Source organism: Malus domestica, chromosome 07, assembly GCF_042453785.1.
Source record: "Malus domestica chromosome 07, GDT2T_hap1".
Taxonomy (NCBI): Eukaryota; Viridiplantae; Streptophyta; class Magnoliopsida; order Rosales; family Rosaceae; genus Malus; species Malus domestica.
Window position 1 is genome coordinate 33,546,368 of NC_091667.1, and position 12,946 is coordinate 33,559,313.

The 12,946-nt window shown below is 38.7% G+C and overlaps 1 protein-coding gene across 1 annotated transcript; it reads right to left on the bottom strand.

Annotated features, from left to right (window-relative positions):
* Positions 1–109: 109 nt before the first annotated feature.
* LOC103439707 (dehydration-responsive element-binding protein 1D-like) lies at positions 110–1,090 on the bottom strand. The gene has a single exon (XM_029106143.2). It carries the CDS (start codon positions 913–915, stop codon positions 250–252), a length of 666 nt encoding a protein of 221 aa, XP_028961976.1. The 5' UTR covers positions 916–1,090; the 3' UTR covers positions 110–249.
* Between the last annotated feature and the right edge of the window lie 11,856 nt (positions 1,091–12,946).

The following is a 12,946-nucleotide window of genomic DNA, read 5'->3' on the forward strand; positions in this document are numbered from 1 at the left end:
AATATTGTGCGGAGCAAAAGCACTTTTGCAAGGCAAATATCACTAAAAAAACGAAATCAAAATTTGACGATTCTCCCGGGAGCTGCTTTTTTACATTGTAGAGTACTGGTTTGGTAGTAATGTGCTTTTATAAAAAGTTGGAATAAAAAAAAGCTAAGCTTAAAAAGGGGTTTGGTAAAAACAGATAGCACAGCAAAAGTTATTTTTTCCAAAGCATAGCAATATCAAATCAGCCGATTAAGACTAAAATTAAATGGAAAAACTCCATAAGGGCACGTCAGCACAAACATCCACGTCATCATCATCACTGTAATGGGGTGGAGGCAATAGCATTCCTTCCGCCATGTCTGCCAGCAGTCCCGGCATCCCGAAAACCGCCTCCTCGTCCATATAGAACACTTGTTGCTGCTCCGATGCGGACGTGGACTCCGATGGAGCCGCCACAGGAGATCCACAAACCTCATCCGACTCCTCAGTAGGCCGAAACGCCTCTGCTGCTTCTGTGGCAGCCGTCTGAATGTCCTTGGCGTTGGAAGAAGCCGGGACAGGCAGCCTCCTAGCGGAGTCAGCAAAATTAAGGCAGGCGGACCTGCCCCTCAGTGCAATTGCCGCCACGTCGTGCGCGCGGGCGGCCATTTCTGCGGTGGGAAAAGTGCCCAGCCAAATCCTTGTCTTTTTGTTGGGCTCGCGCACCTCGCACACCCACTTGCCGGAGTTCCTCCTCCTTACACCCCGAAACACCGGGTGCCGTGTCTCTCTAAACTTCTTCCGTCCAGCCCGCTTCTTCGGGCAAGTAGACGCCAGCAGTACCTCCTTGTCCGACAAGGTCAGGAACATGGGGCGAGCACTGCTGGTGTCCGAAGCCGACGACGATTCCCCCGGTGGGTCCACGTAGTAATTAGAGCAACCATCCATTAATTTCTGGGACCAGAGTCGTGAAGTTTGCTTTTTACGCTCGAACTACAAGCGAATCGAGCCGTATAAGCAAATATGGAAACTGGGAAGTGTGGATAATCTGGTACTTTGCAGTTTTGGAGTTGGAAACTGGATAGTGATTAAAAAGGACTGAGATATTGATTGTGTTGGTTGTGTACTTTTCGTGGGGATGATTTGGTGTATATATGTGACCACAAAAAGGTGACTTGGCAAACAAAAAACGCGCACACGGATACAGGCTGGGTCTATCCTTCCTGGGTTGGGCGGCGGGGGCCAGGCAGACAGTCCAGGGACTGATAGTGCGACAGCTGTCTTACAATTGTACGGCTCTCTTCCTTTTTCGGAAGTTGCGGGTTTGGATTGTGGAATTGTTTGTGTGTGCCAAGTGTGTGGTTTCTGAGTTTTGACTGGATGACTCACACAAACCTCATTTAATAATATATTTGTTTAAAGTGGATGCCGTCAGGGTCAAAGGTCGGTCTCGGTCCCTCATGACACAATCTGTATTTTGCTTGCAAGCCAACAGATGTACTTTCGCACCTGCTGCAGCACTCTGGGGAGACATATTCCTCGCCGATTTGTTGCTCACTTGCTGTTGATTTTATTTTCTCCAAGGCCTTTTTTTAATGTAATTTAAACGTGTGTATTGTTTTGGCTAATTGGTTTGATTCATTCCACAACGTTACTGTGTCCACTGGTTAAAGGAGTCTTCGAGTTCAAATTACACTTTGACGAGATAATATTGTCATGGACTTGTTTGGACCTGTTTTTAAAATAGTTGAAAATGGATTTTTGTGAAAATAGTTTTGGAATTATTTCTATGCTTTTGGAACATACAAACAACTTCTTTTAAAACACTTTCAGTTATTTTAAAAACACTTGTAAACAAACCTTACATTTGTAGCAAGTCTGATACTAAATTGCTACTCATTGTTACTTGTTCTGAATAAATTACTGATCTTTTAAAAGTAGCATCGTAAAATATGTTTGATGTTATGTGAAAAAAGTAATTAATAATAATAGTGTCTTTTAATTTCATCAAATAATAAGAAGATTTATCTTTTGAGTGACACCAAGTGAACAAATAATCTTTTGGAGGTCCAATAAAATACTCCAATCGAAAAAGTAGACCTTCAAATAAAAATCAAAACATCGGCGAGTATGACCGAGCATGGAAGAGAAGCTCGTAGGAAGCTACTTCAGAATGCATTGGAGACAAGGGGCGGTGGTGACGTGGCGACAAGTACAAGCAAAAACGGTTGACAGTTAATAACTTAACTCAACCGAAAATGCTTTTAGAAATTATTGAAGACTTAATTAGTTGCTAAGTTTACAGAGCAAATCCAGTGTGCTATCCGCGTAAACGCGTGAACCACGTGCCTCATTAACCTGTCCTAATTTGTCTCGATCAATACTTGGTACTGAACAATTAGTACTTAATTTCACTGACCATCTATGTGGACCAATAAGTTTAACCCATCTGTCAATCCAAGAACCTTGCCATCTCTGTAACCAAACACAAATCCATGCTTTAAACCCGTGACCAAACAATCGTCTTCCTCCTCTCCAACAAGTCTGCGAAGATCTTCATAGCCGGCCACCGTGACCTAGTCGGCTCCGCCGTTTCAAGACTTCACCAATCTTGTCCTCCACAGCCACGCTGAGCTCGATCGTCGGCGATTCGTAATCCTTGTTGTCGCAAGTCGGCGGCATCCACCTCAAACCCACATATTTGCGTCGTCGTCAATATCATTGCAGCGATGGAATCAACGGTTGGAAGAGGGATTGTGGCGGGGGTGAGATCAATGGAGGAGAGAAGAAACCATAGTCATGGCATGGTAGATTAGCGAACATCAGAGAAGAAGAGTTCTGTTTGGTGTTGGGTTTAAAGGGTTGGTTTGCGTTTGGTAATGAAGATAACGATAATGTTGATATTGACATATGTCTTAAATTTATTGGGCCACGTAGATTGTCAGTGAAATTGGATACTGACTATTCAGTACCCAATTTTACGCACTTCTTACGTGCTCCAATAATGCTAATGAGTAGAGTACATTTTACTCCCTCAAGTTTGAATATAATTACAACTTCTTACAACATTTTTAAAACATTTAGTTTCATACATTTATTTTTATTTAATTTAAATTTCATACGTTCATTAAAAAATCTGTTAGAGCATCTCCAAAAGAGATGTCAAAACTACCACGTAGGTATATAACAGTAAAAATTGGCAGCAAACTCTCTCCAACTGAGCCTTCAATTTCCTACATGGAACTGAGTCAATTAAAGGCAAAGTATTTTGCTGTCAAATCCATTTAATATTTTTTTAGTATATTTAATGGAAATATAATAAATATGGTTGTGTATTTTAAGAATTTGATTGGTTGCCTACTTAAATGTACCCCACAAAGTGATTAAAAAATTTTAGAATGACATTATTATTTAGGGAACTTTAACGAAAAGCTAATGATATTGTTCACTTTAACAAAAAACCATATTTTTACACTAAAAAGTCAATCCTGTTATTATTCACATTACTCTTTATTTTGTCCAAATCCATTTTCATTAGTTTTCCTTATTATTTAACATATCGGTTGGACCCCACAAAGTAATTAAAAAATTTTAGAATGACATTATTATTTAGGGAACTTTAACGAAAAGCTCATGATACTGTTCACTTTAACAAAAACCAACATTTTTACACTAAAAAATCAATCCTGGTATTATTCACCTTACCCTTTATTTTGTTCGAAGTCATTTTCATTAGTTTTCCTTATTATTTAACATATCGGTTGGATCCCACAAAGTGATTAAAAAAATTTAGAATGACATTATTATTTAGGGAACTTTAACGAAAATCTCATGATACTGTTCACTTTAACAAAAACCCACATTTTTACACTAAAAAATCAATCATGGTATTATTCACCTTACCCTTTATTTTGTTCGAAGTCATTTTCATTAGTTTTCCTTATTATTTAACATATCGGTTGGACCCCACAAAGTGATTAAAAAATTTTAGAATGACATTATTATTTAGGGAACTTTAACGAAAAGCTCATGATACTGTTCATTTTAACAAAAAATCACATTTTTACACTAAAAAGTCAATCATGGTATTATTCACCTTACCTTTTATTTTGTCCGAAGCCATTTTCATTAGTTTTCCTTATTATTTAATATATCGGTTGGATCAAAAAATTGTACAAAATGCCAAATTAACACATAAGCCATCAAATATCAATTTAATGTTTTAAATTTGACATCTTATTTGGAGATACTCTTAATTTCTCCAGTAAATGGTGATGTGACAAATATAGAGCCCATCTGTTTTGATGACGAGACAAATAAAAATAATTAAATATTAAAAAATTAAGGGAAAAAAAAAGGAAAAATGAGACCTCCACGCCTTTCTTTCGCCTGATCTCCTTTCTCCAGCAATCTCTCCCTACATCTCCACCTTCTACTCTGCATCTCTATCTTCCATCGTCTATTGTTCCTTTTTCTTCTGACCATTCAATTTATTAGTATACCTCAAATATTAATTATATGTTCCACACCACTGGACCTTGTCTTCCTGGACTTGCCAAACAACCTTGGGATATCGAACCCAGACGGGAACGAACCCCGAGGTATGGCGGCGTCATTTCGAAAGTGGGTGTCGCGAATTACTTCTCATAGATGCAGCGAGAGGAGTTTGGCAAGGTCGGTGTTTGCCGATTGGAGTTTGAGTGTTCTCGCTGGGGAGTGAATCGAGCTCGTTAGTGAGGTCACGAAATGCCTCGGGTGCAGGCCACGTCTGTAGAAAAAAGATATATGGGCTGAAAAGTATGTTTCATCGATGCGTGAATAAGTATATGTACAATTACATTCCTTGCATAGCAAGGATTATTCCTACGAGTTAGGAATACAATCATAATTTAATTCTAACTATTTTCCTACTTGTCTAACACTCCCACTCAAGTTGGAGAGTGGATGTCAAGAACTCTCAACTTGCGTAACATAGTTGAAAATTTTTCCTTTCCTAGAGGCTTGGTGAACAAGTCCGCCAATTGGTGCGCCGTACCGACATACTTGGTCATTATAGTGCCATCTACAATCTTATCTCTTATAAAGTGACAATTCATCTCCATGTGACAAGTCGGCTCATGAAAAACAGGATTAGCGGCTATATGCAATGCCGCTTGATTATCACAAAATAAAACGGAAGGGCCAACTAAGGGAATGTTCAAATCCTTCAACAAAAACCGAAGCCAAATTACCTCACAACAAGCACCTGCCATAGCCTTATATTCCGCTTTAGCTGAAGAGAGTGAAACCATTTTCTGTCGCTTCGTCTGCCACGAAATCAAAGATTTTCCCAACAATACACAATACCCAATAGTTGAACGGCGAGTGATAGGACAACCCACCCAATCAAAGTCACAAAATGCAGCTAACTTGATCTGGTTGTCAGAACGAAATTATAAGCCTTGACCTGGAGTAGACTTCAAATAACGAACAACTCAAAGCGCATCATCCTTATGAGGTATCCGTGGCTCGTGCATGAAACGACTCAGAACATGTACAAGATAGGTAATATCCGGCCGGGTTATAGTGAGGTAGATTAACCGTCCTATTAAACGCCGATACTTTTTAGGATCCTTGAGAAGTTCTCCTTTATCAGATAATTTTGTATCGTCCATAGGAAATGCAATGGGTCGTGCTCCCAAAAAAACCATAATCCTTGAGAATCTCTAATGCATACTTAATTACGTTGAGAAATGTAAATCCCACATTTGGATCAAGAAACCTCAATACCCAAAAAATATTTTAAATCACCAAGGTCTTTAATCCGAAAATGATCACGGAGAAAAGATTTTAGATAATCAATGGCACTCACGACGTTGCCTGTAATTACAATATCATCCACATAAATGAGCAAGGATGTGAAAGAAGTGCCTAACTTTTTGGTAAACAATGAATTGTCAGCTTTGAATTGTTGAAACCCAGCATAAAAAAATGGCATTAGTGAACTTGGCAAACCCTTGGCGAGAAGCCTACTTGAGATTGTAAAGGAACTTGTGAAGGTGACACACAAGATTCTCCCCCTATCGTTGAAGACCAGGAGGAGGAGACATAAAAATTTCCTCATTCAAGTGACCATGCAAGAAATCATTATTACTCATGACTCAATCTGTATTTTGCTTGCAAGCCAACAGATGTACTTTCACACCTGCTGCTGCACTCTGGGGAGACATATTCCTCGCCGATTTGTTGCTCACTTGCGGTTGATTTTATTTTCTCCAAGGCCTTTTTTTAATGTAATTTAAACGTGCGTATTGTTTTGGCTAATTGGTTTGATTCATTCCACAACGTTACTGTGTCCACTAGTTAAAGGATTCTTTGAGTTCAAATTACACTTTGATATGAGATGACTTTGTGGACTCGTTTAGAATCGCTTCAAAATGATTTAAATCGTTTTTTGTTAAAATGATTTTGGAATCACTCTTTAGTAAAAAATGCATGTGAATTTAAAAAAAAAAACTTCAAATGCTTCTTTCTGCAAGAAGCACATAACTAGTACTTCTCACAGGAAGTAAATTATGTGTATGTATAACTTAACAACATTTTCTCTAAAAACGTATTCAATTATTTTAGAAGCATTTCTAAATAAGCCTTATAATTGTAATACTAAATTGCTACTCATTGTTATTGGTCGGTAAATTACTAATCTTATTAAAAGTAGCATTGTAAAATACGTCTGACAATATATGAAAAAGTAATTAATATTAGTATTGCCTTTTTAATTTCACTAAGTAATAAAAAAAAATTATCCTTTCGGCGATAAGCGAACAAATCTTTCTGTTTTGAGAAAGTCGGAAAATAACATTTATTGTACGCAACTTTACTTTTATTTTGCAAATAAAATGTTTCCATGACTAGAGTTTTGACCTTTTCAATCATAGAGGAGCAATATTCCCATTGCACTAAGGATCGCCCTTAAATTTTATCTTTTTAGGGTCCAAGAATATTTCGATGGGAAAAATAGACCAACAAATAACAAGAATCTACCAAAACATCGGCGAGTATGACTGAGCATGGAAGAAGAGAAGCCAGCAGGAAGCTACCACAGAATGCATGGAGACAAGAGGCGGTGATGACGTGGCGGAAAGTACAAGCAAAATCCTTTTGAAATGATGTCACACTTTCCAAAACACGGTTGACAGTTAATAACTTAACGAACTGAAAATGCTTTTAGGATTACTTAAAGGTTTAATTGGTTGCTAAGATTACAGAGCAAATCCAGTGGGTCTTCCCGCGTCAACACGTGAACCACGTGGCTCATTAATCTGCCTCCCCCAAGGACAATAACGTCTGGTCTCGGTCGCACCGAAAGACTTTGATAAACTTCATCTTATCCTCCAAAAATGTCATGGGACCTACTTTTAATCTTCTGATTAGGTCAGTTGGAAGTAGGAGAGGAAAGTGAGGATGTCAGTTTCTTGGAGACTTTCTTCCTTCTAGTCTAGTTTTAGTTTTAGTTTCTTTTCCTCATGTGGTGTTATCTTTGGAAAACTCTATTATACTTTTTCATATGACATGCACGAATAATAAACAGTTTGATGTGGCGATCAAGAATCTAACGGCTAATAGTATAGCATTCAAAGATTCTTTATGTACCAAGATAGGTCCAGCCTTCTTAATTAATCTCTTTTTCAAACTTTTTTTTTAGCTAATTAGTCAGCTTCTGTTAAGCTATATCAGATGATCACTCATACACTATAATCTTGAATATTGAAGGAAGAATCAAGGAGAGTTTTAGAGAGAGAAAGAGATAGAGAGAGAGAGAGAGAGAGAGAGAGAGAGAGAGAGAAAAGATCTTTTATATTTATTCTTAACTAAGTAATTACATGAGGTTAGACTTATATAGTAACTAAAGAAATATCTAACTAACTACAATATGATTATCATAAGTGTCTCAATCTTGCACCCTATACTCTAACATCCGTCCCTCAAGCTTATGCATGGATAATCCAAGCAAAAGATTGCTACAATGATTTCGAAAAAGTGGTCCACTCAATCCTTTGGTGAGGATATCAGCAAATTGCTCCTGTGAAGATACAAACTGCACGGAGAGTTGTTTCTTGCACACTCTTTCTCTGACAAAATGGACATCGATCTCTATGTGCTTAGTCTTTTGATGTTGGACATGATTAAAAGAGAGTGCAATGGCGGAGATATTGTCATATAAGAGGACAAGGACAGTAGGAAGTTGAACATGCAGAAAGACTAATAACTGTTTGATCCTGTTGATGGATAAAATCGGGAAAATCTTGGACCAACAAAAATCATACTGTGAATCACACAAACGCTCAAGAACACAAAAATGCATCGTGGTTCACCCCAATGTTTGGGCTACGCCCACACTGATGTTGATTCCATTTCACTGTATGAATGTATGGATTACAATGGATCGGCAAATGAGTTCTCTGTGGATGCAACCCTTGCCATTTTGCTCTCTGTTTGGCTGAGATGGTATTGCCCTCTATTGTTGTGAGGCTCTCTCTTTCCCCTTAGTGAAGGTAAGGAGGATCCCTTTTATAGAGTAAGGGTTTCCTCTTCTTATATGGGTTATGAGCTCAGTAATGAGGCCCAAAGATGAGGCTCAATATATGGTACCAACATGAGTCCCCCAAGTCTTCAGTCAAGAGAGTCTTTTGGCTAGAGACTTCAAATCCAGTCCATGTGTGGGCTGAAGTGACTAGATATTGTCCTGAACCAGTACTCAACACAAGGCAATGCTCAACAGAAAGCAATACTTGGCTAGAGGTATCACACGTTGCAAGACTACTCGGCTGGAGGCGATGCTTGTTGCAAGGCTGCTCGACTAGAGGCTATGCTTACGACGAGGCGGTTGCTCGGCCCGAGGTGATGCTCGTTATGAGGCTGCTCGGCTAAAGGCTATACTCGTTGCGAGGCGGCTCGACTCATGGCGTTCCTCATTGCAAGTATGTACTTTATGTCAACATGCACTTAGTATGAGTTGATTTTTGACATGATTCGTGTCCGCTTGTCGGGTTCACATATTGGGTCTATGTGTCGGATTCACGGATAGGGTCCGCAAGTTGGGTCTTTGAGTTGGGGCCATATGTAAGGTCATCGAGTCGGGGCTATCTGTAAGGTCTTTGAGTTGGGTCCAGGCACATAGGTGTCCAAATAAGCGAGTGTCCGAGAAAGTGGGTGTCCAGTCAAACAAGAGATCATTGTTCGGACTAAATATTTGTCACCGTAAGCATGTGGCCCATCAGTCTATAAGTTGGTAGACTTATTTAATCAGCAACAATGTTGATCAGTGGATCTAGTTGCTCAATAATTCATGACAATAAATGACAGTATAAGTATGATCGTAAAATGAATAAATCAAATTGACATAGTTTGGTAATGCAAAATATTGTACCATGTGCCTACTACAAATAAATAATTTATTTAGTCGTGTGGTAAATCACATGTTGTATAAGTGACATAGTTTAATGACAGTCACAATACTCTAGGCCATGAATAAATATTGTATAGGTACTTGGGTTAAATATATGTCACTAGGTGATGAATAATATATATATATATATATTTTTTTTCCTTCGCGGGGCTGTTCTAGGATAAGTGGGTTGTATTTGTTCCTTCATGATGAAGGTTTCATCATAACGTTTAAATAATAAAGGTTACTTTCATCATAACATATATCAATAACATATTAAATAAAAAAGATAAAGATCTTATCTTTTGCATGGGGGTTGTCGACAAAAGCCATCCTCAGATGCCAAGCTTTGCTTAGCCCCTTATATACATATATATATATATATATATATATATATATATATATATTATGTTTTCCTTCGTGGGGCTGTTCTGGGAGAGTGGGTTGTATTTGTTCATTCATGATGAAAGTTTTGCTGCTGTGTTAGGAGCAATCGATACTGGTTTGGACATGATGGTCGGGACTGCGGCCACGTGTCCGGCCATGATCGGCGAGTAGATATGAGCATGTAAGCCCATTGTATGTGATTGATGGTGATGATGGTAGTAGAGAGGATACATTGGCATCAAAGTGTTGTGTCCGACCATTGGCTGTGCTGGGTACACTTGAGGAGCAGAGTAATGCCCGTTTATGTAAGCTCCACCCGTGCAGCCCACCTTATGATTGTAACTCATATCAGTAGCAATGTATGTGGATGAGTAGCCATAAAATGGAACAGCCTGGTGATGCTGGTGGTGGAATGGTGTAGCTGGAGTATTTGTTGGTGTTAGGTAGTACCACTGCACGTGATTTGCAGATGCAGGTGTGGGAGCAGGTGACATGAACCTCGCTCTGCCACCGTTGGATCCTCGTTGAGGAGGAGGAGTGGTGTTTAAAGCTGACCTAAGGTAGCGACCCCTGAGGAAAACAAGGTTGCAATTGGCACGGCGACCGCTGATGACCGTAGTGGCGTCCTCACAAGCCTTCTTAGCCTCATCCGGCTCTTTGAAAGTGACAAAACCGTAACCCTTGGATCGGCCGGTGAGTTTGTCAGAGATAATGGTGGCCCAGCGGCAAATACAGCACCACAATTCCTTTCTTCGGCAACGAAATCAATGGGCCCGCGCAGGCTTGCCAGAGCTCCAAGCACACCGACGTCGATGAACCCAAAACGTCGAAGACATAGGAGGCCGAAGACGACGAGACAGACGATGACGTTTCCTCATCCTTCGTCGCAATGTCGTCCATGAACTTTGCAGAGACCAAGACACTAATGATGAGCAAATGGTGAAAGCTGAAAGAATCAATGGGTAGCAATGGCTGCATCTAGGTGAAACGGTCGAGATATACGTAGGCGACGATGAAGCAAGATGGACTACAGTCAGTGTACTTGAAGATCTTCTGGAGGTAGCTATGGATTGAGATGGTGGGTGTGGTCATGGAGTGGAAGACGACAGCTTCTGAGTCGGTTCTAACTGGTAATTCAAGTTATTAGAGTTGGAAACCCGCTCGAGGATAGAGGACATGAAGGCTATCATTCTTGGCATGGATTCTGGGCTCGTCGTCGACGTCTCGAGCTGATTAGCCATGTGTAAATAAACAGAAACTGCACGTACCCAACAAGTGGAAGAGGAAGAAGAAGGAGAAAAGCACTTGGGTTTTTTGCTTCTGTTTATGCTTGTGCTTATTTATAATATGGAGATGAGAAAAGAGAGAGGTTTCATTTCTGCATTTTTTTAGATATGGCTTTTGCAGTGACTCTGCAAGTGTTTGGTTCCTGGGTTTCTGTAGATTCACGGTGGATATTGTGGTGAGGTTTCACGGTGGTGAGATGAAAAAATGAAAGAGAACGGACATAGCTTTTCGTGTTGTTTCCCACAGACGGCGCCAAATGTTGATGCATAAAATTTGGAGGATCTTGGACCAACGTAAATCGACCGTGAATCACACAAACGATCAAGAACACAAAGATGTATCGTGGTTCACCCCAATGTTTGGGTTACGTCCACACTGATGTTGATTCCATTTCACTGTATAAATGTATGGATTACAATGGATCAGCAAATGAGCTCTCTGTGGATGTAACCCTTGCCATTTTGCTCTCTGTTTGGCTGAGAAGGTATTGCCCTCTATTGTTGTAATGCTTTCTCCTTCCCCTTAGTGAAGGTGAGGAGGATCCCTTTTATAAAGTAAGAGTTTCCTCCTCTTACATGGGTTATGGGCTCAGTAATGAGGCCTAAAGACGAGGCCCAATATATGGTACCAACAGATCCTATCCAACTCAGCTGAAGTGAAGGACAATGCACGATATTCTGCTTCTGTCGAAGATCTCGAAAATGTTTGTTGCTTCTTAAAAGACCATGACACTACTACAATATTAGCTTTAGGTGTCGGATGATGATGGTGGTTTTATAAGCCATTATGTCGGATAAAAGATATCTGACACATCACTCAATTAGTGTCGGATAACAACGAAATCCTGTCGGTTATATCCGACATAAGTTCCTGGTGGATATTTAGTGTTGGATGTAACCGCCATAAAATTATTATAACCGCCAATATTTTTGAATTTGTTTTTTAAAATATTTTTAACATATTCTGATGGTTTTTAAGTTAATTATGGCGGTTATAACCGACATAAATTGACTATTTTATTATTTTAGTATTCTGGCGGTTATAACCGACAGAATTTGACTATTTTATTATTTTTACACCAAATATTTTTCAATTTGTTGTTCATTTAGATTTCTTGGTTAAAAAAAATATTTTAGTTTGTGTGGTAAAATTTAAAATGTTATATTGGTTAAAAAAGAAAAAAAAACAGGGGTCCCATTACATTATCTCTTAATGTTTTTTTTATTACAATTTTTTACATGGTATCTCGGAGTATATACAAACATATTTGACGGTTAGATCATTGAAACTAGTTTCGTAGAATGTATATCTTATCAAATTGATAGATTTAACTAACACTTAAGAGTTAATGTTATATTTCCATTAAGTATAAAATAAGATTTATCCACTAGTGTAAATATTTTAAATTAAAGATCGAATTCATTCATTTCATTCTTATAGGTTCGAGGAGTGTAGCTGTAAAAAAATCATCAAAATCGGAGCTGAAATAACCGTTAAATTGTGACCTTTCGTTTATAACCATCGAAAACTTTTGTTCCGTTACCTAATCTCTGAATGTTTGTTTTTTGCGATTTTTTACGTATGAGATCTTGGAGTATGTACAAACAAGTTTGACAGCTGGATCGTTGAAAAATATTTCGTAGAATGCGTATCGCATCAAAACGGTATATTAAACAAACACTTAGAGTTAATGTTATACTTCCATTAAGTATAAAATGTAAATATTTTAAATTGAACATCAAAGTTATTCATTGCCTTCTTATAGGGTCGAGGAGTGTAGCTGTAAAAAATTATTAAAATCGAAGCTAAAATAACCATTAAATTGTGATTTTTCGTTTATAACTGTCGGAAACTTTTGTTCCGTTACCTAATCTCTGA

Bases quoted from the DNA above. Each gene is read 5' to 3' on its own strand.
- LOC103439707 (XM_029106143.2), bottom strand. From the start codon at position 915: ATGGATGGTTGCTCTAATTACTACGTGGACCCACCGGGGGAATCGTCG.